General features: G+C 40.7%; 1 protein-coding gene across 5 annotated transcripts; it reads right to left on the bottom strand.

Moving 5' to 3' along the window:
• Positions 1-996: 996 nt before the first annotated feature.
• On the bottom strand, positions 997-27,984 carry ATL2 (atlastin GTPase 2). 5 transcript variants are annotated; one of them, XM_026844273.1, is made up of 15 exons: positions 27,927-27,984; positions 24,484-24,761; positions 18,896-19,030; positions 17,365-17,469; positions 16,186-16,236; positions 13,985-14,041; positions 12,863-12,955; positions 12,457-12,595; positions 11,486-11,613; positions 9,307-9,363; positions 8,008-8,079; positions 4,334-4,765; positions 2,870-2,884; positions 2,662-2,772; positions 2,142-2,253 (listed from the first exon to the last, which is right to left on the bottom strand). In XM_026844273.1, exons 1-14 carry the CDS (start codon positions 27,967-27,969, stop codon positions 2,665-2,667), a joined length of 1,713 nt encoding a protein of 570 aa, XP_026700074.1. In that variant the 5' UTR covers positions 27,970-27,984; the 3' UTR covers positions 2,142-2,253; positions 2,662-2,664. The 5 variants fall into 5 exon arrangements, 4 of the variants coding, with proteins under 4 accessions (XP_026700073.1, XP_026700072.1, XP_026700076.1 ...); XR_003397952.1 differs by having other exon boundaries at positions 2,146-2,253; positions 2,539-2,772; XM_026844272.1 differs by having other exon boundaries at positions 997-2,772.

Here is a 27,984-nt window from a genome sequence, read left to right as displayed (position 1 = left end):
GAACACACTTGTAACCTGTTCCCACACTTGCTCCTCCCACAACTGACCTTGGCACCTCCCTTTTCCTACATTTGATCCCTCAAAGTTGCAGTTTTTTTGCATTAATTCTGCAACTTCTTGGCACAGCATTCACAAACTCTTCCCCCAACTGACCCTATTTCAGTTCCCTCCTAGAAGGGCACTGTCTGGGCAAAGTCTTCAAGCTTCACTGCCCCCAGCCTCAATAGAGTTCTACTCTCACCATCACTGCACAGCATGGCCTCAAATCCACCTCAGACCTTACAAAGGCAAACATGACTAGTTGTTCAGGCAATAAAGAGATTCATCACCAAAACATTCAGTTGTTTAAATAACAGTATTTAATCTGTACAGTTTGAAAGATGGTATTGTAAAATGCAACATTCCTACCTCATCTTCAGCATCATCAGAGGGCAGGTAACCACCACTCCCCAGCAGTTCTTTATGGTACAAAAGTCACAGTGCAATCGCTTTAGTCCTAGACAGGTGATATCCCTCACTCAAGAGAGGGGAGACTGATGAAATTCAAACATTCATGGAAATTGCTACCATTTAGGAATAAACAAAACAAAAAGCTATCACACAGTCCTTTCCAGCTGAAACTAGAGCAGTTAATTGTTCAGCTGCCTTTACACTCCACACATCTGAAGACACCTTAGTTGACAGATTTAGCCAAGAGTGAAAATAGAACCAGTAACATCTCAGAACAATACAGTTGTTGGGAGGGCAGCTGACAAGCAACTCCACATGTCAAGAGGCATACTTCAGAATACCAGACAGTTTTCCTGTACAGGAAGGGGATATGAGCTAGACAGATGTCATTTTTCAGAGACAAGCACGAGAGGAACAGTAGCTTCAAGAGAAAGCTATGAAGTACAGTAGACCATTTGTTCATATAACTGTCAGGATAAGTATTTGACATAGTTTATGTAGTAGTATACATACTTGAACATCTTTTAAAAATAAGCACGACTTTCATTTCATATATACACAACTGATTTTAATCATGTACTGAAAATAAGTTACAGTAAATAACTATAAATGCAACAGAAGACAAGAGTTTCACAACAAACATTCCCACTGATTTTCCCAAGGAGTGAGATTGCAGTGCTCAAGGCAGGTAAACATCACAAATATATCAAAAAACTTCAAATTGTTGATGCATTCACACATTTACATGAGCCACAAACATTCCTTTACAGGGACTGCACTTAGCTACCACAGAACCAGGTTTTGCCATAAACTACAAAACTTTGATACAAAATTGTATTTATATATTTATATTTCATATACATGCCCTATCTGTGATTTCTTAAAAAATAAAAACTAAACACACTGTACAGACAATCCTAACTCATTGCTTGGTAGCTGTAGGCAACATTTTTGGATGAAATTTCTCCCCCAGTAGAATTAATGGCAATATTATATACATGAAGGCTAAACTGCAGAAAAAGACAGCTCAGTTCTGATATGCACCTCCCTTGGGCCCATGTCTGCAAGGACAAAGTGAGACACCACATGCTTTGACCCACCCTCAAGTCAGGTTGCCAGCAGCAGCGTGAGGAACCAATACATGCGTGTGTGTAACACTGGTATAATAAAGCAAGATCTGTATTGTAATGTGGTGGCTCTGGTGGCTTCAGCAAGCTGATACACAACACCCGTGAGAGGGAGCATGGGGACAGTGTGGAGCTAGGTGTGTGGAGAGAGCAGAGTGCACCTTCTGTGGGGTCTGATCGTTACACTTCCAAATCGCCTCCTGAAGAGGGCAGAGTCCCACCATAGGCCAGAGACTGCATCAACGCCGACACTGGGGGAAGATCCCTCTCCCTGCTCCCACCCCCCAAACACACTTGGTTCACCGGGACTAGTCGTAAAAACAGACACAGGCCCTCCCACCCCCAACAGTCTCCATGGCACCAGCTTCTCTTAGAAGCAGAGCACCGACAAACTTACACTTCCCAGGTGATGGTAGCAATCTGTGAAGGCAGTCACACTAAACTACTTCTACAGTTGATTGTAAACTTTGGTTTATTTTTATTTTTTTTATTGAGTTCTCATGGTACAGCAAGCATGTCTAGGATGAGAGGGCAGAGTTGAAGAGGAGATGACCTGTCAGTCTGTCTTTAGTCTGGCATGGTGAGACACCTGCTCGGTCAGGCCTGCTTTGATAGAGTTTTTTACAGACTGCTTCATATGATCCTCCATCAAATTATCACTCATGGGCTTCAACACCTGTGGAATGAGAAACGTGCAAAAGAAACAAAAAGATGAGGTAACCAAGGAAGACAATATAAAAACATACAGAGAGATGAGACTTGAAATAGTGACAAAACTTAGAATGTAGAAGTCTGACACAAACTGGCAATGAACAGAAGGAGAAATGAGTTTTGCTGCTAGAGAATGAGGTTAAAATCAGCCACATGCTATGGACACAAGTGATATCCCTCCTATACAGCAGTATTTCACTGAATTCCAACCACTTTACAGTTCCTAGAAGATGGATGTGCAAGTCCATACCCTATATGCAGCATCAGTCTGGTATGGTTACAGCATTTATGCAGACCGGCCCAGACGGTCCAGCTTATTGTCCTATATGTGTAAGTGTGAACACTTCAGATACAGAAAGAAAGGTAAAAATACTGGCTAGTTTTTCTTCTTGTTATTGTTGGATGAGAGTCGCTGTCGCGGCACTGATGTAAGAGCACGGCGAATTGTCCGGCGTCTAAGAACCTCAAAGAGTTTGGAAAACACCTAAAACATGAATTCAGCTGTTAGAAAAAGCAGCTCTTAAAAGGCAGCAGAAAAATAATCAAGTTCAAAAAGAGAAACTGATTGCCAGCAACCTCACCTTCCTGGGATTCCTCTGAAGCAAGGAGGGAAAAGAAAGGGAGAGATTCAGAAAAGTCAATAGCAAGAAGATGGTATATAATCACAGTGACTCAAACAGGACCTGTAAGTCTATATTGTTGGTGATGTGCAACTGTACCACCACCAGCAAGCTCTTTTTGGAGACCACCTTCCCCTAGCCTGCAGGAAGCAAGCTCCTGCTAGCATAAGCCAAGTTCTCCCCTTCCAGGGAAGGTCAGAAGTCAAATCAAGCCTCATGCGCCCCAGGTATCCTAGAGCAGCAGTGGCACTCTGAGTATTACATGTAGAACCAGACACCTTCCACTTTTCTGGCAGTGGTCTTCATCCCCAAGCTCCAAAGCAAGAAGCTGTGATGGTACAGGACAGCCTCAATTTTAATCACTTGGTAGGGGTGCAACTCCAGATTTAGTACCCTACCTTTCCTCCTATTATTCCTCCTATTATTAAAAATCCACTTTTTCTGCTCCAGTGTAACTCATAACCTTACCTGGTTGCTCAGGTAGGTCTAATGTACAACTGCCTGTGGTGAGCCTTGAACAGAGTCACTTTTCAGATGTAGAAGAGCACCTCTGCATAGAAGGCTTGTTAGTTATTTCTTCATGCATTGTAGGACCCATTTTAATGTCAGCCCAGGTAAGTTCAGCAAGCCCTTTATGTCCAGTAACAGAACCACCAAAGCCTTTGCCTTCTGCTGGCACCGGACACAGCTGCTCAGAATGCTGCAAGCACTACTTGTAGGAGTTGGTCAGGGATTCTCTACATTGGCTTTAGTGGCACAGCTGTGTCAACTGGATTCAAGCAACAAAATCTCTGTACAGAAGGCTTTAGTGCTCTTACATTCATATCCGTTCTTTCAGGAATTTGTCTGTCAAGTATTTCCTGTAGCAGCAGTTGCACCAATTGAAGTTGTCACAGACAACACAACTCTTCCTGAAGGAAGAAATCTGCTGTACATCCTCTTGTAGCAGTTGCTGCAAGTCGTCAGCCATCTCTCTGAGGTCTAATTAGACCTTCAGTACCACACCTTCAGGTGAGATGAGGAAGGGCAGCAGCATTTTGCCTTCCTCATTTCTTGCACCACCAGAGATATTTTATCCACCATGTCCATAGGGCAAGTTTATCACTTTAAACATACCTTTAAAAGCAGAATTCCTCGCTCTGAAAAAGTAACAACATTTTTAAAGAGTGCTTCCACTCTTTACTGTCAAAGCACCTAGTAAGGCCTTTAAGTAACACTTTTTTAATAATATCCTAAGTTTAACATTCTTTGTGTGCAGGATCTCTTACTGAGGAGAGCAGTCACACTTCTGAGCCCGTTTTCCCTTTGCCAGCACTAGCATTCTCCATTAGGTCTAGACCAGCTTTTTGCTCACAGCACTAAACAGGAACTGTTTGATATGTCTGCTCAAGAAAGGAAGATTTTGCATTAAAAACAGATACCAACCTGTTCCCATATAGCTTCAGCAATCTGATCAATGGCTGTTCCAACTTCTCTGAATTCCCCAGAGTACTTAACGTATGCCCAAGTACAAAACGATATAAGAGCCATCCCCAGCACAAGATTACACAGGGTAGCTATGGAGTTCATGCCAAGAAACCCAGTCAGTCCTGAGGTTAGATACATGGCAAACATGACTGCAAAGAGAGTGGCAGGGGTACGAGCAGCATAAAAGATGTTTTTGCCATCATTGTGCTTCACAAAATTTGCATAGATCTCGTCGATTTCCACTTCAAGTTGTTCCTGGTAGCGTTGACAAAACTCCTCCCCTCCCATCTTCTTCACCGATCGGAACTGCCTGACAGCTGACTCTCTGAAATCCTGGTGCTTCTGCTCAAGGTCCGATGGGGCAATGTAAGGCTTATCTCCCCCACAAACCTGTTAGAGCAAGCAGATATGAGGTCATCACACCCTGAGTATCTTCTACTATACAGAAAGCAAACCTGCTCCTCACCGCACCCTCTCAAGCCAGCAGGCTACCTGCTGCAGTTTTCTTGGCTCTGTAAGCTCTGGAGTCCCATCCCAAATGAAGCAGCTAAAGGCACTCTGCACCATGGCACAGCAAGAGCCTTATCTGTCTAATCACACAGAGCTGTAGCACAGAACTGAACTCATACTTTCAACCGTTCCCTTTGGGCAAGCCCAGGAGGACAGGACATCAGCTACACATACATTCCTGTTACGAAAAGGTGAAATAAAGGAATGCCAGGAGGCAGAGAAAGCTTAGCTTGAGTTAAGGAGAACTCTGAAGGCCACAAGCCCCCACCCCCTCACCTTTTTACTCCTGGTCACCTATCTCAGTGAGAGGATCAGAACTTCGAGAAAGAGGGTAGACTTCACCCACTCAAGTTTATTCCTGTTTACTGCCACCACTAGCAGGCTCCAGGGAGCTTACCAGGTGATATGAATTAACAAGAACTAGCTGCTGACATCTTTAACCTATTCTTCCCTAAACTGTCCTCTAGGCTTGAGTCTGATCAACTTGTGAGTGTACATTTTGATGAAGGGTTCAGGCCATGGACTCCAATTGATACCAGTGATGTGGACACCACCATCTTCCTCTCCCTGAATCAGCATATGTATGAAAATGGTTAGGCTCCAAGGACACTTCTACTCTCCAAGACTGATTTCTGACCTCTTGAGGACTATTATTAGAAATTACCTAGGCCAGAGACATGCATATGGCAGATCTAACTCCTCCAGACCTTCACAGTCAGACTGTGTTTAAAAACTGAAGATCCTTTCCTTATAATGTCAAACAACAGCCTTCCCTCTCCTGCCTCAAGGTAGTCTTGTCACAGTGCTTGTCATCTTATGTTTTCAGTGCAGCAACAACTTTAACCTTCTCCTGCTGCTATCCCTTCAGCAGGACACACAGAAGATGACTTTCTGAGAGTACAGCATCCCCTTTCTGCCTCACAAGATGGCTTCACTGGCTAGCATCAAGGCACACCTTGTTGTCTAGATCCTGACACCCCCACTCCACCCTTTGCTCAAGTTTAACAAGCACATTTCTGTTTTTTCCATATTGAAATATTCCACATCTGGCAAAATTCCCTGTAACATGGCTGCTAGTCTCATCGTCCAAAACGGTCTTTTCACATTGCTCAGTGTTAAACACTAGGAGGTGCTGATGCATTGACACCACCCCACAAATAACTGCCACTTTTCTTATACCCTGTGTGACTGCACCTGTTGCTCCTTACATCAGGAGGTCAGTATTTTGCTTATGCACACTCAGCAAAGCAGGGCTTTAGTTCATGAGAACTCAGAAGCTACAGTAAGAATTATTCTTACATAATCCAGTCTCAACTCCAAAGAGTTCCCACTTCTAATCATAAAAATAGAAGTTTCAGAGCTGTGTAATATTAGGAACATCATCTGAGACATCTGGATAAAAAAAATAATACATTTGTGTGTATCTCTACAGCAATATAAAAATATACAATACTGGGGAACATTACTATGGAAACAAAATCTGTTTAAGAGAACATCTGTTCCTGTTCGTTCCTTGCCCCAAGTAAAATACCTTACAACTACAGTATCTCAACAGCCATTGAAGATTCAAGGTAGGAAGGCGGACTTGGCATTTATTATAAACAACCCATTTACTATTTCAAGATATTTTCCAAAATGGAAGTAAACCAAGGAGTCCCTCTACACCAGCAGAGCATTCTCAGAACAGCCTGCTAACAACTCGAACTGGCTAGTCTGCCACTAACATTAGCTCTTACCCTAATTTCAAAATGGAAAGCTGCTTCAGCCATTAAGACCAGAATTAGCCTAGTTAATGAGAAGCTACCTTTGTAGCATGTTATCACAGCTACTGGTCTTTTCTGGTTGTAGAGTTTCACAATAAGCATAGTTAAGCTTTACAAGACATGTAATTGTTTTCAGAATTTCCTATGATAAAACCTTGCATAACACTGTGTTGAAGTATGAAGTACACTCAGCTTGGAGTGGTATAAGTCACTGTCTTCAAGAGAAGCAGCAAGTAGGTAATTACATATACAGCTTTTTCAGACAAGATAATTCTTGTATTTCAAATGGATTTTTTTTAACTTTAGAATTAATCTTCGCATTTTACTGCTAATGTATAACCACAATTCAGAAGCATAAGACTATAACACTAGAACTCTACCCTTGCATGACCCTGGTCCACCAAATAGCTCCTCACCTGTTTTGCTCATTTCATGTCACAAGATTTTAAAACATCTATCAAGAGCAGCAGGGGGAACTAACAGGTGGTATCTTACAAACACACCCATTCCTAAACCTCCCCTCAGACATCTAACCTCAGAGCAGAATGCAGAAGAGACATGAGTACTGGCCCTAAGCTACTTTTCACCATTAACACGCATACAACCAACACTGAGTATATTAAAACAGTAGGCCTGTATTTGCATGCTGCAAGCTGTGAGAGACTGAAATGACATATGACTATCTCAAAGCTTGCTTGTGTCTGTGCAAACCTCTAAGAGAAGCTGCTGCGGCCTGTGAATTGGTCTGGGGGATGTCGCCCAAAGAAGCAGGAGTGTATTGAAGGATGCACACCCCCCACTTCTTTGTAGTTGCACTGTCAGACTCAGACAAGCCTCAAAGGGGCAGACAAGTACTGAGTTGGCCCCATCCTGTAGCCATTTATGGCTCTATTGTGTAGGCTAGATACCATGCATGCATTTCTAATGAACTGACAAGAGGCAAATGTTCCTGCCCTGAAGCCAGATGCAACAAAACCTGCGGGACCAAAGAAATAAAACTAAAGGTGGACAGATATGCTAATCAGTGGATTCGATGAATTTAAAAAGGCAACATGCATCCACCAAAGCCAGATCTGTGTGCACCCACCACCAAAGAACTGAAGACTGGGGACCAACTGAACACTGTTGAATCCACAGCGGTGACTATTCTTGCACCCTACCCCACATCTTTGCTTTATTTCTGCCTTTTCCTTCCATTCTGTCCTATTGCTACCCCTCTTCACTATTTTTAATAAAAACCCATTTTCAGTATATGGCATTTGACCTTGTTTGTGTCTTAATCTCGCTCTTGGGATCATATTGAAACCTCCCCTGACATTGGCTTGGGACAGCAGTTAGAAAAAAATTTTATCATCATACCTGTTCCATGCCTTTACTGTACAAGTCTTTTGCTCCTGCCACAGCAGCAAGATTGTTCGCCTCAGCAGTTGCCTAGAAAACATTGAGCACTATGTGTCATCACAGCATTACCACATGGTTACATACATGTAGTTACACTGCTCAACATACCCCCACAACCTCCAAAGTTCCAGATGGCCAGAAAAATGCCCCACAAAAACAAGAAGGTTAGTGATATACATTAAAACAGATTACTGACTAAGAGAACATTTTCCTCAGCTTTCTAGTACAGCTGCAAGACAAACTCTAGTGTACTTTTCATCATAAGCCATCTCCTCTGAATGTTCTATTGTTAATGAGCAAACAATGATCACTGATCTACTAAATGTTAATCCTGATATATCACCACCTGTGATGAAAGCAGCAAGCTGGTATTTTCTGCATTATGTATGTGCAGTTTTGGTGTCATAATTTGTAAGAATTTAAGAACATTGTTAACCTGTGTCATGTCAGGGACAGTTATTCTAGCTAATGCTGCAAGACATCATCCTGCATATCTTGCACAACCCCATTTATGGCATGCTAAGTAGAGGAAATGATAGCAACCTTTATTTCACTGTGATGGGTTTTATGAACTTCCCCAAGTCTAAAGATTTGGTGCCTTGAAGGATGAAAAAAAACATCCAGAACAGTCACGTTTTAATGAAGTGACACAGGAAGCTTAAAAAAACCCAATTTAATTACAAAACGATTAAAACCAACCATAAAGCCCACACTCTGGGGAAAGCTCTTCATCCCAAACAATTCAAGGATTCAACACAAGCCTTACACAATCAGTTTGTGTTCCGATCACTTTAAAGCTGATTATATTCTCTTTGGATCAACCCAGAAAAGAAACTTCAATGTAGCTATCCAATCTAACAAACCCACAGAGTAGCACAGCACTGCAAGACAGTGGCAATATCTGCATTCCTGCAAGCTTTCTTCATTTTATCTGCTGCATCTGATGCTAAAAGCTCTCTGAATACAGTTAAAGACACTGAAAAAAATAACAAGTTACAGGAAACACATGCTTAGAAATTGAAGCAGCTAAAAGAACCCAACCTGATATACCCCTACTCCATTTGGTAGATGGAATTTAGGGAAGACACAAATACGTACCCAGGCTACATAGTTCAGATGGCTTTCAAAGTACATAGCTCCTTCAAGAACTACATCAAAGTGTGTGGGAGCTTCAGACCCACAGCAGTCATGATCTTCATTTGAAAATAACTTACAAAGTACACATCTATCAGATTATTTGATAGAAAAATAAAATACCTGCAGCATAGATTTTGGATGAGGTAGCTCCTCTCCTTGATAGATTTTAATATAAGCCTAAATGGGAGAAAGAAAAAAAAGGTCTTTTTCCTAAACATTTACAGTTGAAAAGAGTGATGATATAGAGCTCATTGACTATTTCTTTGTAGTAATGTTACTCAATTAAGCGTATTTCTTCATACAAGTCTCACAGTTATCACTAGTGCTTTACTTTCCTGTGCATTTAAGACTGGGGCCTAGCAGGTTAGCAGAGCACCTTGACAGGACATGGCCACTATCTCAAGAAGTGACAGTCTTGACAGCAGCTTTCTGCTCCCTCAAATACACTGGGTCTTTTCTAGGCAGGGAATCTTCACCCAAAACAGAGTGAAAATGACTACCTCACACAGCTTTTCTGGCAAGAGGTCTGTCCAAACACACCCCAGTGCTGGGAGAACCAGTCCTTACATTTCCGCACATACCTTTCTCCCTTCAAGCGTGGAAAGAAAAAAAAACAGATCAAAGCACTACTGCAGACAGAGCTGAGCAGCCAAAATAGTTCTGGAAGCCAAGCAGGCAGTCTATCCCTCTGTGCCCCACTCCACCAATCTCCAGGTGTCCTTGCTTTCACCAGGGTTTCAGAAGGCTGGAAGAGAACATGCTCCTCACATCACCTTCTCCAGCCCACAAGATGGCACATAGCACAGCCAGATAGGACAGATCAGTGGAGCGGGCATAGCAGGCAGCAGTAGCCATTTCAGTGCTTTGGACAAGCTGTACAAGTTCAACCAACAAAAAGCCACTCTCAGCCCCTCAGAGGCTGGCAGTTATTCTTTTTCATGCTACTGCTGCTCTCCCCCCAGCTTGTCAACAAGCCTCTGCCCTGAGGATTCTTTTCTGTAAAGGAGCAGAGAACAAGGTTATCAGGGGTCCCTATATACCCAATGCTCTAGGTTGTAGGACAACCTACAATAATGTATAGAGTTATACAAGACTCTGGTCCCTTGACACCCTCCTTGCTTCTGTAGTTATTCTTCCTCCAAGTAAAAGTCCTCCAGTTTCCAATTTCAGCTTTAGGTGCACAGTCCCAATGAAGCAGTCCTCTTTAGTTACATAACCACAGTGTTTCCACAGCACCCTGCACGACTGCTCCCAGACTGGATACAGGACATGAATCAGGCAGCTTTTCAACAGAGAAGGTTTTACATAGTTTTTAGGGTGCAATCCTTTCTAAACTACTGATGCCGTTGAACACTTCCTATACTGTATAGGATCATGTCTTACTAGAGATTAAAGCAGAACAAAAAGCAGCATGCAACCATGTAAATATAGACTGAACGTGAGCTCCACAGTGCTGATTTTATGCTTGTCAGAACAGTCACGACTTCTGCATCCCATATCACGTAAAATGAAGTAACTTTCTAAAAAGGAAAGACAAGTGCTAAAGAGTTCTGGTCTCAGATTCCTCCATTGCATAGCTTCTTAACATCAGCCCAACTCTGTTCTACCTTTAACATGCATGATCACAAGTAGTAATGCAAAATTAATATCTGTAGGAATGAGTGCCACTTTCTCCTAGCAAGCCAACTGTCTAAGTCATTCCAATTCAAAAACAAAAGTTACACACACCAGACCAATTCCTGGTGAGGTACAGATTATGTTATCACATTTCTACTGGTGTCACCATGATACCAAAACAGCCCAAGAGTAACAGCTGCAAGTATCATACACAAGTATTTCAGAGAATACAGTGGTGCTGCACATGCAAGTGTTTAGAAAGCATCTTCCTTGCATGTTAAAAATCCACAGGGGAGTATCTGAAATTTCCACTGCATACCTTGCAGTCTGAGAGCTGGTTTTCTATCTGTGCAATCTACACAAGACCCTCTTCTAAAAAAAAGGCAACATACCCAGACAGACTAGGATTTCAAAATAGGAAAAAAATACAACTTGAAGTATTCCAGCCTATTTACAAAGAAAAAAAAAAACACACCACAATTTTGCCAACAGTAGCTTACTAAGAGCTATACTGTTAGGAAGCTGTGTCCCAGATCTGGAAAGTCAGAGTAATGAAATGAAAATACAAGTGAGCTGATCAGTGAGTGTCAGCATAGATATCTTCTCTGGGAACAACATGCACTAAAATTAGAATATTTTCTTTTAAGCCATTAACAGAAATAATTAGTATGAGCTTGCTTACCTTGAAGTATTCTACAAGATCTCTACAGGTCACCTTGGATCCACTAATCTCTTTTTCTACCAAGTTTTCAGGGGCAAGCAGTAATGGTACCAAATTCCGCAGTTCATTCTTAAAATCCTCATCTATATCTAGTAAAATTCAATACATTTCAGGGAAAAAAAAAAAAGTGGTTAGTTTTCAATCTTTCATTTCCTAAAGGAACACTGATAACCCATGACCCTTCAAAATCCGTAGCATCACAACTCTTGACTGCATTTTTAAGGTATTTAACAACTTAAATACATAGTATAGCTTTAGTAAGTTCTACCTAGTACTCTTTAAATCTAGACTGAGGAAACAAGGTTCCATAGTCCTTGTAATATTTAAAGTGCATTTCCCCAATTACAACACCACCTTACACAATCCCACAAGTCTGTGCCCCTCAGCACAGAGGTGGCTGGCATCCCACTACTGCAAACCCACTTCTTTAGCCTTTGCTATTCTGATACATTTCCTCAGTTGGGGGATCAATCAACAACTGGAGGAATCCTGACTGCCTCTTATTCTGCAATAGCAGAAACCTACAGCTTTTATTTTAAAGTCATTCTACTTCTGATCTTTGGTTTAGCAAGTTTTTGGGAAAACGTTTCAATTTCAGAAAGTGAAGTCTTTCATTTTGTGAACTCTCCCCTCTGGAATCTTTATTTATCACCAAGATGTTTATTTAATGACCTTTAAGTATGTCTCAAGTTATCAGATGACAATCAACAGCTAGACACAAAGATATCCATTCCCTCTGCCTGCTTAACTCTTCTACCTTCAAATCACTGAAAAGAAGAGTGCACATTTCTAGATTCCACAGTTTCACCTTTTAGCCCTACAGTTTTCCAATCAAGAACTTCAATAGGCAAAACATTTCTGTGTTTAACTTCCATTAAAAAATAAACACTCAGTGATCTGAATCAATAAACGCATAATCGAAAGCTTCCTACCATTCAACCTCCCATCAAAATTTGGATTTGTTGCAACTTTAAGACCAGGGTGGGGCAACAGGAAACAGCCAAGATTACTGAAGCAGGAGTGAATATGCTTCCTTACATTCTGTAGCTCTTCGTGTTGGTTTTGCTTTACCTGAAGAAAAAGGCAGTAAGAACAGCTAATAGTTTCACAGTACAGCAATTAAGATTAAATAGCGGCTTAAAAGCAGAAAGAGCACAAAAGCATGTTTAAGCTTTCATTCCTGAACCTAAAACTGTCAAGTTCTAGACCCCAGAACTCTGAACACCAGTAGGAACATTACAAATGTATTTTATTAGCACAGATCGTTATCTCATCATGCATCATTACCTTGACAGCAAGTTGTCACTTAAGTTACCGGGACTACTGGAGATAATTTACCTGCAATCTTTTCTCTAGGAAGTTTTTTCCTCCTTCCAAGCCATATGCATGTTCATAAGGATAACTCCAATCTCTAATTAAAAACATCAGTGTCTGTAACAGGAATAACAACAGCAGTGAATGGGTTTCATCATTCCCAAAGTCAAAAACTTTCACACGTGATTATTTTAAGTAAAAAAAATTTCTAAGCTTGGCTGCTCTAAATGAAGTAGCCTTATAGTTTTGTGGTGCAAGTGTTTGCTTGTTTAAAAAAAAAAAAAAAAAAAAAAAAAAAAAAAAGAAAATCCCCAAACCCACACATTACACACACAAATGCAACGCACTCCTTATCTGAAAGGAAGTACCCAAGTGTCTCAAAAAGACAGCTTCCCTGTTCCATAGGCTTGCCTTTTGCTAACCCACAGGGATTACACTGTCCTCTCTCCCATCAGTTGAAGACAAAAAACAAACCTTGACATTACTCTTAAATCAGACTGGGCCAATCACAAGAACACTAGGGACTCACACTTGCAGGCTGAATATTCTAGAGACACAAGTCTTAAAACTCACCACAACAACAGTCAAGTAGTACCCTTACAGATTAAAGGGGATACTTCAGGATGAAAGAGACCTCAGTCTTTTTCTCCACTAAACAGAAGAAGCCTCAAACCCTTCTCTGGCCTAGCAAACAGTCAGGAGATGCTATCAGTTTTGAGACTTTTAATACTGAAGCTAGTAAGGCTTCATGTAAACGTAAATGAAATGCAATATGGCCCTTCTCAGTGCTATTTCTTAGAGGCCACAGGACCTTTATGTATAACCATGTACCACCAGCAAAGACCAACCACATCTCAAAGGGTAACGAGCGAAAAGGCAGCATGAAACTTTTCTCCTTAACATCGCACATCACTTGCCACCTTCATCCCTTCTATGCCTTGTAACTCAGGTACAAAGCTATACTTGCCCAAATGTGATCCTCTTCAGCATTTTTCCATTGTGTTTTTGACAAGAAATGTGGTGACAGGGAAGAAAAATCAGTCTTGTAAAGAACAGACTGGTTTCAGCCCAACTATTTTCTCTTCATAAATTATCCTAAGTTCATTTGCTACACATGCTTGAGATCCATTTAACATTTATAGTTACCTGAAATGGCTTTTGATAAATTTCTTCCATAGCTAGTCTTCCATATTCTGTAAACAACTGATAGAAAGAAAAGAGTAAGGGTGTCACATATAAACCACATTTTGCTACTGTAAAATATTCTATGATGTCACTAAGAAATAAAGCATTTGATCTTAAATCCTATTATGAGTTGAAAATGGCAAATACGCCAACCCTCAGTAAAATTCAAGCAGGAGACATGATTTCCACTGGTTTCCCAGTGCCATTCCATACCTGTCAATGCACCACAGCTCTAAGTGGGTGGCCTGCAGGCTATTCTCAGAGGAAAGCTGGCTGTATCTCTCAGCAAGCCAGTTTCTAAAACCTGTTTCCAAGGCTAAGGAGGTAAGCCTGTCTAACATTTGCACCTTATTTCCCACAAAAGATTTATTCCTGGATATCTCAAGGAACTTGGCTAGAGTCAATGTATCAGACATTTAAATACAAGCCAAGTTCAGCAGCCTCCCAGATCTCTACCTCAGCCCATCATCTTTATAGTGGTAGGAAGGAACAATTATCAGTAAAGGCTAGTGTCAGCTGTCTTCCCCTTGTTGCTATCACCATCTTTAATACCAGCAGCATTCTTCACTGGACTGAGTGGGCCAGACAACCCACGAGAACATGAATTGTGGACTCTGCTGGCTGTTTCAGTAGAGGTCAATACTGTCAGATGTTGATCTACATTAGCTCCCTTAAAGATCTTGGAGGTCAAGGTGAAGGAAGCACACAAGCATCCTCTAGTACCAAGCAGCCATTGTTCTGCATTAAAACTAACTCCTGGAACATCTCAGATAAATGTTACAGCTAAAAGAACAGTTTTTCCTGTGTTGATTACAAGAGCATCTGCGAATTTACAGGACTAATTTAATGCAAGTTAACTTCTAAGCCCCTGTCACCCTGAGCAAAAGAAGCTCTGAAGTGGCCAAGCACCCACAGAGATTGGCTTTTTTGATCCTAATTCCCTACCCCATTCACTTCCCTGCTACACGGAAAAGGCAGCCATAGACTAACAGTATTTCAGAGTAACAGAAATTCCTGTTATAACAGAAATTCAGAATTTCCTTCCCTCAGCCCATGATTCCTTGTCCCAGCTTTAAATGCATGGGTGTCCCCTACCCACTGCTTGTGTTTATCACCCTTCTCTTCCCTCAGACTTCACCCTCCACTATCATAGAAAGGGATCGCTCTATTCAGATTGGTCCTTAGACGGTCTCGGTGCAAAGTCATGAGAAAAGCCTAGCTTTCAAATAATTAGCTAAGGGTTGTGGGTTTTTTTTTTTTTTTCTCCTGTTTGCAGTGCTTGGTTGGGTTTTTTTGGGGGGGTGGGGAGGTCTTGGCCCAGTGATACAACTCTGTTAACTGAGAACTGCATCATAAGACTGCTTAGTTAGTGCGCTTCTACTTCCAGTATTGGCAGTCAGTCGTTTGCAGCACTGACCAAGACAGAAGTCCTTTCAATCAGAAGACACGTAGAACAGTTTTAAGCTGTGACAAGGTCATGGCCTAAGCACAGGCAGACATTTGTTAGTACACAAGCTGGCCTTTAAAGTTACAGGTTTTAAGTTAAGGAGATAAGATTCTAGCACCATTCACATGAAGTCAGAGTTCAGTGGCCTTTGACCACAATGTTCCATTAGAGGATGAAGACCACACACTAAAGAGGACAACTCTTTCCAGCTTTTTTTTCCTCAGCAGAAATAAAACTCTGTATTCAGTTGAAAAACTAGAGAAGGCTTCTGGATAGAAAACACTTTCTGCCCTGACCCAAGCTCCCACATTTCTTTAGAAACTGATTATGAAATACTCTCATTTTTCCCTAAAACAGGAAAATGGATGAAAATTGGAATTTTCTCATTAGTTATTTCCATAAATCATTTTCCTTTCTCATCTTTTTGGGAATTTTAGAACTTACCATATAGAGAACAGACTTTAGAAAGATAAGATTTATCCAGATTAAAAGCCTGTACTATTTTGTCTCTGCACTGGCACAGCAGAAGCACCACAGCATCATGGAGATGATGCATATGTTATAGGCAGCACTAGTTCTAGCATCAGGTCAGCTTCATTGTTTTACATGAAGTAACAGACAGCTCTGAAATCAGTTACATTAGTAGTAACTTCAAGAACAAATGTCAAGACTGTCAGTTCAGAAGCAACTTAATATAAATTCAGCATATTCTTACCTGCAAATGCTGAAGGTCATCTTCCTGAATATTCTGGGACAAGTTGTATACCTGCAAGAGACAGTCAAAAGGATTACTGTAACATGAAACCATTACCTTACATTCATGTAATCTATTAGGTATCTTGAGTATTTTTACCCCCTCCAGATAAATTCAACTACCCAAAAGTCAGCAACTAGAAAGGTGTCACAAAATGTATCTCAAAAGTCACTTCCTTATACAAAGCACTAGGGACAAAACCACTACTGACTACCCTAATCCTTCCTAGAACAACTTCCTTCCAAGGAAGCAAGCCATAAATGAATCAGAGAAGACTGCTGAATACTTCCAATCACCACACAGGTGAGAGACAGGAGGATTAAGAAAGACATGTTTAAGTGCTCTAGGATTCAGTGGTCCAGCTGCATCTCCAGCAACTACATCTCCTACTGAAATGACTGGGTAGTTAGCGCACCGGGTTTTTTTGCTTTCAAATCTTCCCAGACAAATCTGATCTTATCCAGTGAGCTTGCGACTGTTTCAACAGCACAAATATTGAACAGCAATAAACTCAAAGATGCAGCAACAACCCAAAGTTATCCTAGCCACAGGAATAAAACAAAACAAAGTAAGCCAAACAAACAAAAAACCCCCACCAAGACCAACCCCACAGGGCAAAAGTGGTGTTCTACATACTCCATATATGTATACTTCCATGTTGTAACATGTCTGAAAAAGGTCACTTGTCATCCCTCAAAATCTGCTCACTTTTGGCACATTTAAGGCACAAGCTTAAAACTACTTTTGAACATAGCACAAGAGAATTGTCAGAAGTTTCGCAGTAGCAGCAACTGTATATTTAGCTGATCACAGTGTAATTTCACCCCAAACTGTATCTAAAGTCTTAAAGATTCTGTGAGGCGTTTGTACAGAAGCAGTTGCTATTATGACATATTTTTTTAGGATTCCCCAGATCAGTCAGCAATTTAACTCAGCTTGGCCTTGGATAACCTCAATTCCACAGAGAAACTTATGTAGTATGCTAAACTGAAAATAAGACATTAAGTATGAAAGCTTAAATGACATTTAGAGGAGGATATACAAGTGAACTTTCAAAGCACGGCTAGAGAGATATTCTTTGCATGTTCAGGATAAAGGATTCTTATAGCTACCATTATTTGCCAATACAGCTATTCTCACCTGGACAGAACTTGTCATGGTGCTCAGAGCAAAAACAGTCGCACAGTCTTTGATAGTGGATTGGCTATCAAAGGCACCTTGGGTATCCATGAGTAGTACAGCAACCTAGAGAGTTTTAAAGAGCAGCAATAGTTAACCACATTGTTAAGATTTTTTTAAATGCCAGGCCACTGGAATAAATTCTATTTCAAGTAAAGCACATCTCTGCCTCTATAACTACTTATTAAGCCTCAGTCAGCTTCCTGCATACATGTCTCTACACACCTACAGCTGAGTAAGCAGCCTTAAGTCCTTGGCCTTGCTACACCAGTTACCCTCTCCCACAGAAATAGCCTCCCTCAGGCAAGTTGGGGGTAAAGTGCAGAGTAACAGACAGCTCTTATTCACTGGAAGATCTTCAGTCTCAGTTGACAATCCAGCACAGTTCATTAGAGCTAATAGTGACATGGTTACTTTTAAAAATATATACATCTTAATCATGTTCAGAAGAAAACAATGTCATTCCAACAGACAGTATCAATGACCAAGAACTAAGTGCTTAATGATATAAATTAATCTGTCCAATTCCCACCTTTGGGATCTACTTCAATTGCCTTCTCTTTCAGTTAAAGATGATGGATAAGCAAGAGCAAACAAGTGATTTGGCCCTAGAGCATAAAAAGATCCTCACAACTTAACTTTTTTAGCCATAGAACTGTTTGGTTAGCTATGAAATTTGATAAAGCTTCCTGCATGCCCCTAAGCCACTACCTATTTAAGATCAGTGTCCCATATTCATTAGCCATCGGATACTTCCTTTGCAAAGGGTATAAAAGTTAAATAATCAAGAGCTCATGGTCCAGGAAAACATGAATAGCTCAAGATACCCCACCAGTATTGTGGAGTAAATATTTATTAACACTTTGTTTCAGCATGAAGATAACACACCCACAACCAAACTTTGTAGTTAAACTGACTTAAGAGTTAAAAAATATGCACCAGCTTTGATTAGAGTTAGTGCCTTTTATCCCACTGTTAGACTTAGTCCTTTTTTTACAGACTGTTAAAACTATATGGAAGGACCAGCTTCCAGACACTGACGCTGTTTCCAGTATTTATAGCCATGTATAGCATGAAATGTATAGAATTACATTTCAGTAGAACACAGCTATAAGCTAGAACACATTCTCACCTCTCAACAAACAGTGTTTGTTAGAGAGCTGTTCTTATCACAGCATTTGTCTATATAATGGTATTTACAGCCATGAGTTTTACAACATCCACAGGATAACCCAACTCATCAGCCTGGACAGAGTATACTTTGCCAAAACAAAGTACTCCTAGAACAGGACTACTGTTGGAGGCTGAATCTTACAATCCAGTAAGAAAATTCATACTTACAGTGATATAAGGTTTCCAAATATGTTATGCAGCTACTGAATGCAAAGGAAAGCAACTGATGAAAGCAACTGTCTCCATGAAACCCATGGCATTAAAAGGTAAACACGGAGGCAAAAATCCTTACATATACTTATTTAAGTCAAGCACTTACCTTTGTTCCATTGGGTTTATCAATTACAAACACTTCACTCCAAATCTGAATACCAGTGGTTTCCCGTTCACATCCACCTCTCCATGTAAACCCAGTCAACGGCTCAGTGCTTCCACCTATCCAGCAAGGGGAAGTCTACAAAACAAGAAGAGAAACTTATCTAAAACCAAAGAGGAGATGAGATTTTTTTTTTTACATGCTACGCTTTAGCAGACTTCCACATTGTTCTCTCGTCTTCCTCAGAGCCAGTTGACAACACTACCCAAAATACTAAAACACAATGCTATTCTGCAGTATTTCAAGAATCATCCACAAAGAAATGCTGTTCATGCCTACTGTATTTCAGCAGCTGCACAACTCTTCAGTCACTGAAGAGTATACGTGCACAGCTTTAAAGTCTCCAGTGCTCAGAGCTGATGAGAATGGCTCAGGTTTTGTCCATAAATTACACTTTGCAGTAATGCTTTTTTCTCTCAGATGAGAGATCTCCATTCAAATACAGTTGTAAATAGCCTGTATTTTCACTACAAGAACAGCTAAAGCTCTTCAAGGAAGCAAAAACCTGATCTTGACTTAATCCTCTCCCCCCCTCACAAACAGGTCAACTGCTGAAACTAGCTAAGCATCTCAGCCCCTGCACTAACAGAGGGCAGCACAACTCCCAATGCCAGAAGCCAAAGAGAATAGGCAAGAACAAGATGATCTATGATCTACATTTGTCAGTTACCAAATAGTTTTTAAGTGATTAGGACTCGAGAGAAAAGGTCACATCACAAGTCTGATACATGTCCATCAACACATCCATATTAAAATTATTAGTACACTGCCCACTCTGGAAAGGGCTATCAAGTACAATTTGCAGCTAACACTTCTGGCTAATGGTACTGTAACAAGGTCTTTGGTCCTCAAGGACAGGCAACACAGAGAACAGTGTCTCACACGTAAGAATCCAGCCATTATAGGAGTACATTTAACCCAGAAACATAGTTTAATGTACTGGGCAAGTAAGGAGCATAAACAGGTACCCTGTGGTAGTTTCACTGTGATAGGTGATACACTGAAAGAGAGAAGTGGTAGGCAGAGAATAGTTCAACTGATGAGAGGGCTTAGATAAAAACTTTTATTTTACAGGCTAGAATAGAGCATGCTGGCAGAACAGAAAGAGACATTTAATGAATTTGCCTGTGACTACTCAGAGAAGATTACCAGCAAGGAAATTGTGCTCTTTGAGAAGGTCAAAGGGAAGACTTCTCAATTCACTAGGCCATGGTCTCTACCTTGCTGACTCTGCACTGGCAGTTTTCAGAAAAGAGCTCAAGACATCTCAGAAAACAGCACAAGCACCCAGGGACTGTACAGAATAGAAACACTACAAATAAGTGAAACTTCTTATTTCTAAAGTGGGACAGGGAAAAACCTGCACGCATTCCTCACACCTAGCAGGCAGAGCAAACCATACTAAGAGGGAAAGGCAATCAAGCAGTTCTGCACGAGTGTTCTCCCAAATGACAACACTCAGCTCTGCTATTTGGATCAGACATGGATAAGTAAATGAGTTGAGCAGATAAAAATTCAGAAAATGAACACAAGTATCCAACTGAAGAGAAAGAACCATAGCTCTTTAAGTTGTTTGGTCTTTTTGGTTTTGTTTTTGTTCTGTCATGCACATATACCTCTACCAGAGAGGCTAAGCAAAACCTGAACAGCTTTCCCCAGGAGATTTTTTTTTTATCCCAGAAAATGCTTATGCATCCACTGACCAGTCTAGAAATCAAAGCTCCAAGCCTGCTTTGAATTTCAGTACACTCCAGGATAGTTTTGCAATGCTGAATCATATTTCACAGGTATATGTCAGTGTACTGTAGCTTTTCGCTTTTGCAAGAGAATCTGTTATATTATTCAACATTAGGTTCCAGTTGTCATTTAGACATGCAAAACTCATGAAGTTCAACAAGGCCAAGTGCAAGGTCCTGCACATGGGTCAGGGTAATCCCAAGCACAAATACAGGCTGGGCCATGAGTGGATTGAGAGCAGCCCCGAGGAGAAGGACTTCTGAGTATTAGTGGATGGAAAACTGACTATGAGCTAGCAACTTGCACTCAAAACCCTGAAAGCCAACCATATCCTGGGCTGCATCAGGAGAAATATGGACAGCAGGTCAAGAGAGGGGATTCTCCCCCTCTATTCTGCTCTCATGAGACCCCACCTGCAGTGATGTGTCCAGCTCTGGAGGGACCAACATCAGAAGATGTGGACCTGCTTGAGCAAGTCCAGAGGCAGCCACAAAGACGACTTGAGGGCTGAAGCACCTCCCTAATGAGGACAGGCTGAGAAAGTTGGGGGTGTTCAGCCTGGAGAAGGCTCTGGGGACATCTTACAGTGGCCTTCCAGTACTAAAGGGGGCTACAGGAAAGCTGGGGAGGGACTCTTTATCAGGGAGGGCAGGGATAGGATAAGGGGTAACAGATTTAGATCAGATATAAGGACGAAATTCTTCCCTGTGAGGGTGGTGAGGCACTGGCACAGGTTGCCCAGAGAAGCTGTGGCTGCGCTCTCCCTGGCAGGGTTCAAGGCCAGACTGGACAGGGCTTTGAGCAACCTGGGCTAGTGGAAGGTGTCCCTGCCCATGGCAGGGGGTTGGGCCTAGATGATCTTTAAGGTCCCTTCCAACCCAAACCATTCTAGGATTCTATGATACAAGAATACTTTTTCCCAGTTTGGTCCAGAAGTTATCCCTAGTTGTAGTAAATCAGGCCAAAACTACACAAATCTTGACAAGTCCCTCAATGAGCACTAGATATGACCACATTTGATTTCACGTGCTTCATGTCACTTTGGCCTCATAACAGGCACAACTTCACCTAAACCTGCTTCATCTTGTGGATGATGCACTTAAGCCTGTCTGACTGACCTCTGCATCACTCTGAAGCACTGTTAGATTGTTACCTGCATCTTTCCTTAGTTAAAACTCAGTATTTTAGCAGTCTCCATCCATCAAGTTGGCTTGAAAGATATTCAATAAATGGAAGGAGGAAATAAAGACTTTGTTCATACAGGAAAAAGTTAGAAGTTGTAATACAATTTTGTATCAGTCCCTTAAAATGATAACATCTTAATATTCCACACTAAGGAAAGGACCAATGCAACTTTATTTGCATAGTGCCATTAGTACACAATGCACCTTGCAGATTAAAACAAGCTAAGGTCATACCCCTGTAAAAAAAGCTTTTAAACCTAAATGTATCAGTGTTACTGCACCTAACCCTTAATTAGGCTTAAACTGCAAAAAAAGATCAGTGTCCTTGCAGATGCAAGCTGAGTACACAGCTGCAGCTGTTTTGTGGCAGATTATTCTGTTCTATTTCAAATGAGCAATCGTAACACCAGGTATCAGTGCCTGAAATGAGATGCCTATCTCCCTTAAGTTAGTGCCCAATCTCAGCCATGCCAAATTCCTACATGTTGACTTCCACCCATACAAGTGTGTTTTAGGATGGTAGCTTTTCAGATGACATCCAGTTCTTGGTTGAACACAAGAAAATGGGATTCTGAAGTATCCCGGCATGTTTTTCATCACACATGTTAATATCCACAGGGGAGAACATCCCCAAATTGCTTGATTAGTGTATGAACTGAATGCAGATGTTTTAATATTTTGTGCAGGATCCAGTATTTAGTTCACAGAAAATACAGGCTTGTAATTAAGTCTGACTGGAGATGGAGCAATCAGACTAAAGAGTACTATAAAACTATACCAAGTCCTCCCCTCCTGTATTGAATTTGCATATGCATAGAGGATAGCATTTGATTTGATACAATTCAGCAGTACTCAAAAGAGGGGGCATTGCACTTCTCTCATCCCCAACTACCATCAATCACTTTGCAGAAACTGATGCTTGTCAGACTCTTTACGTAAGCCAGTTTATGTCACTGAGCTTGAAGGAAAACATTCTGGCAAAGTGTAGTGTCTTCTGATGCATCACTGAGTTGGACCAGCTCAGTTAAGGGCCTGCAACCACTACAGCTTCAGAATGCAAATGACTGTCTAGAAGCAGCACACACAGGTGAGCAAAACCTGATTTTGCTAAGTTACTTGTTACAGTAGATGGCCAAGTTTGCCTTCACCTTCAGTTTCAGTAAAACAAATGGTATTTTTAACAAGACCAATAGATAACTGAAAAAAGTGATTGCACAATAAAGGGACCAGAGGAGCATGATATTACACAAGGCTGAAACAGTGTTTCAATCAATTTTGGTTTATGAACTTTTGTTTTATTTCACAACCTGAAAGTTACAATATTTGCTCAAAGCCCACTCCTATTTTTGGAAGGGACTAGCACTACCTCTAGCCAGCCACCATCTAGCTCAGTGTGCTATACTTCCTGGGATTTGGGGGGTTTGTTTGTATTTGGGGGGTGCATGTGTTTATTTTAAACATGAACAGGACACTAGAGACAGTTTATATACACAACCAAAAGGCCACCCACTGAACATCTGTATCAGTGAAACATTTATACTTCCCTAGGTTAAAAGTGTCTTAAAAAATTGGGAACACCAGCCTGCTTCTACCACCACCTCCTCTGTCTTTCTTACAGAGCTCTTGGCAAATCAGCAAGAGGAATTCAACAGCAGGCACTACTAGGAGTGAGAGAAAGGAAGTCTTCGTCTGCCAACTACCAGCAGCTTCTTTGCAATATTCCCATATTTACTGTAACTGCACAGTTCACCTTAATCTCATCCCGAGCCAGGTAGCACAAAGGTTAAATAGATGTAGTCACAGTTAGTTTCTGCTACTGTGAATTCTGACTCTGAGAAACAGTGACCAACAAAGTAATCACTTCTGATATTTTTAAGAGCTTCAAAAACCAACAAAACACTGATTTATCAATATTCATTGTACAGATTAAAAGAAATACACCACAACCTGTGACAGGCAGATGTGTATGTTCACAGGAGGCCCTACCCCAACTTCTCCATATAGGCCAAGAGTTCAAAGTATAGCGGAACACAAGAAAGTACCAGCCAAAGGCTACAAACCAGAAGTTAATTTTTGGATCAGGCATTCATTAACCAATGACTTAGAAGGATTTAAAGAGTTCCTGGATTATATTCAGCAACATATTCCATGCAGAATACTTTCTCCTTCTTGCCATACCTCTGAACTAAGCAGATTTAGTCCTCCAATAGCCACCTGGTAAGACACTTCTTTTTGTAACAATAGGTAAACTAGTGCTACAATATGATTTCAGATCAAGTCAAAGATTCCTCCAAGCCACCACTTGGATGAGCCCTTCCCCCACAACTCAACTAGAAGGCCACCACACTCCCTCACTCAAGTTCTTCTCATACCCACTTACATCAGGACACCAATAAGTTACCTGATAACTGCAGGAAAATTTATATTGAAAAACTGTCACCTAAATACACTTCTTCACAGAGTAGAAACAGAGTAGCTGAATTCCCCACCTCCCAAATAACTAAGAAAACTCTGACCTGCTGTATTTGTGCTCAAGTCAACAAAAATACATAGGTAAATGACTAAGATACAAACTACTTTTCTCCTACAAGGAAAATCCAAATTACTCACCCTGTTATACATGTATCTAAGCATGAAGTCCAGCAGAAAAGATTTTCCTTTGCGGAAAGCTCCTGCTACAGACACAACTACTATGTTAAGATCTTTGATGTGTTCCTGAAGCAAGATTTTTTCCAATGCTTCTTCATCTAATTCAAAGTTATGGTCATCTTCGTGAGCAAGAACAATCTGTATAGGGCACGGCTTATCCAAATCCACCTCGTCATCCGAGTCTGCAAGGGCATCCGTATCAGGTAGGGCATCCTCCTCTTCTTCCTCATAATGCTTACCTGCAAATTGACAGGTTACAAATAAATTAGCAAGTCAGAATTTAGGGCACTCAACATTTCTTTAAAGTGAAGCCTTGAGGTGGGCTTTCATTCCCAGCAGCAAGAACTATATTCTTGAGAAGGCACAGACAATAAGATAACAGCAGCTCCCTAATTGTTTTCACCAGCTTTGCATATAGTCTACTTTAGATGTTTGATATTTTCTATGTTTTAAGAAATCACAAAGGAAAACTGGTTTTCAGAATTAAAACCCCCTTTAAAGGCTTCTTAAGTATAACTTTCATTAAAAATCAATGGCCTTTTATCTGGAAAAAAATTAAAGTAAGTTTCAAAGAGAACCAAAAGAGGCCATTTTTAGATTACCGCCTTCTTGTAATATTGTAAGGGGAAAAGAAAAAAGCTATGTGTTCTGTCAGTTTTGCTTGCCAAGCAAGACTAGTGATCTAGTATGTAATCCTAGGATTACATACATCACCAGATTAGTAAATTCCTCTCCATTTCCAACACATTACACCCATTTCAATTCTCAATACAGCAGAGACCTCAGAGTACCTACTCACTACTTTAAAGAGGATGTGTAAGGCCTAACACTTTCTGAGATAAGAAAACCAAAAAAATTGAAGTAATTTCTGGCTTCATACTCATTCTATGACATGTTTTTAAGCAAGACTTAATAACAGTAAGTACCAACTCTTTCAAAAAGAATAAGATAATATTTTATACACAATTTAAGAATCAATACCCTTTCAACATCAACCAGTACCTGAAAGAACTATAACTCATATGAGACTTAAATTATGATGAATGATAAATTAAGGTAACAGCCCTTCACACATACAGCACAATAGTACCAATATCTATTTTCCTGACTTCCAGAATTCAGGAGTTACTGGGTTAGAGGCCTAAAAGGAAAACAAACAAACTGACCTGTCTGAGATTAAGACTTTTTCAAGTATCATACCATTTAAGTTTGTCCCACAGCAAAAAAACTCTACTACTGGCCCGATTCCACTTTTCCTATCAAACATCTGGAAGCCTTTTTGTACTTACAGAATTGCCTCCAACTCCAGATTTACATTTTGACATTTTCTATCAGAACCCCATGTGCACAAACCTGACTAAGGCACCTTCCTAGCAGCTACTTATCTGGGAACATCACTGTATGAATTTTGATATGCTGGACTGCTAGTGCTGCTTGCATTTCCAAGTATTGCTTTAACGAAGTCAAAGAAGGAGCCATCTCCAGTTACTTGATGCACTGTGTGCAGGTATGTTACATGGCTCCCATGCTTCTTGTGGAAGTAGCCCAGAAGCAGTGTTCTCTTGCAGGATGTATCATAAGGCACCATGGAAAGCACCACAGTTTAATTCGTTCATGGCAGAGACCCTGCCAATACCCACAGGACCTGACAAGTCACTCCTGACAAACTTTGCATCCTAGATACAATCCTCAGCAAAAGACTTATAAACAGTGCTCCAACTGTTTTGTGAATGTAATCAGACATTTGAGTTATTAGCATTAACTTGAAAAACTGGTAACATGGCAATCCAAGTTTTTTCTAGTAGCTGTCTCTTTAGCCAGTTCTGACAATTTTTCAATTCATTGCAAAACAGAAAAGATGTTTCCATTTCCAAGCATCAAATCTGTGCTGACTTAAAGGCCAGTGGCACTAAATCTTAAAAAAAAAATTGGTTTGAATACATTAAGCTAGAGTAGTACTTGGTTTGAACAGGAAGTAAACTTGAATGCTTATTAAATCCTAAGCAGCTAGAACTAAACTCCAACATTATCCCAGTGGGCATGCAAAACAGCCTCTAGAATCAACAACTTAAACTGGTTGACAGAGCAGGCCAAAATTGCATCAGCAGGCCTGACAACTGGAAGGAGTAACTTTAAAAATAAATTATGTCAACAGGACACCAAACTATATAAATTAAATTGACACTATAGTGGTCACCATTTCAGAAGAAAAACTCTCACCTTTGGCCTAAAGCTTTTATATTTCCAGAAATTAAACAAGTCCTCTTTTTTGAAAGAGTTTACAAAACAGACTTTGCCCCATATAGGTAGCACACTTTGTAGGCCAGAAAACTTAGGAGGATGGCCCAGGTGAGGCACAAAGATTTTGACAGTGAGAAATAAAGCCTTCAGTGTCACAGCCTAGAAACATAAAAGCAATATTGTACTGATAGAAGCATTAATATTAGATAGCTCCAAAAAGAGATTCCTGTGATTTAATAAACAGATACACAATGTATCAAAGCCTTTGAAACAAGTTTAACTTGATTTCTTAGAACAGCCTCATGTTCTTAACACATACTTCACTTCAGCTGCAGTAAGATATCAGGTTTGTAAACTAATGTAGACTTTAAAATAGTCTGAAGTAGTATTTGCAACTTCTCTTCATTCACCTGGAGTCTGACATTAACCATCTTCTCCTACCTGGAAATCATCAGAAACTTAGCAGACCTCAAATCACAAATTGTAGTGGCATACTTCTGCCAGTGCAGAGCACAGCCAGCAAAAGACTCTTCAAGCCAAGATGCTTTCTGAACAAACAAGTAGAATGGTCTTTCATCATTATATTTCTAAACAAGCAGATTCTCCCTATCACAAGTAGATAGTACTATCAAGAGTTTACACACAGTACGCCCATTAAAAGCCCACATGTTGTTAATAGTATTCTTCACCCCTGGAGCTCACTTAGCTCAGAGGAGACAGCAAAGAAGATTCATCTTGGGCCCTATTCAATTCCTGTTAGATTTCACTTACCAGCAGAAATTGGAAAATCAAGACCAGAGCATCAATTCAGGTTTTTTGTTTGGTTTGGGTCAGGTTGGTTTGCTGGGTTGTTTTGGTTTAAGTTTTTTCACACTAGACAGCCTAACATATCTGACACAGCCCAACCTACCTACAGAAAAGACCATCATTGCCATGAATCAAGCACTTTAGAGGGTGGAGAGCTACAGTGTTGACAGCTGTGAAAGAAATATGATCCATGCAGAAGAGCTGGTTTGGTAAGTTCATGCTCAAATTGCAGAGAACACACCCTTGCCTTCCAGAGATTTTGAACTAGTTAGCAACTGCCAGGATAGACATTGCACAAGTTAAGCATGTTAAATGTAGAACAAGTAGTAGTGCTCATCCCAGCAGCATAAGCTAACCTGTCACACACTCCTCGGCAGATGTCACAACCTTTTTGGTCATTTATACTAACTTCTA

Source organism: Athene cunicularia, assembly GCF_003259725.1.
Source record: "Athene cunicularia isolate RWA chromosome 3 unlocalized genomic scaffold, athCun1 chr3_part1, whole genome shotgun sequence".
Taxonomy (NCBI): domain Eukaryota; kingdom Metazoa; phylum Chordata; class Aves; order Strigiformes; family Strigidae; genus Athene; species Athene cunicularia.
The sequence above is the reverse complement of the archived record's forward strand: the minus strand, read 5'-3'. Positions and strand labels throughout refer to the sequence as shown.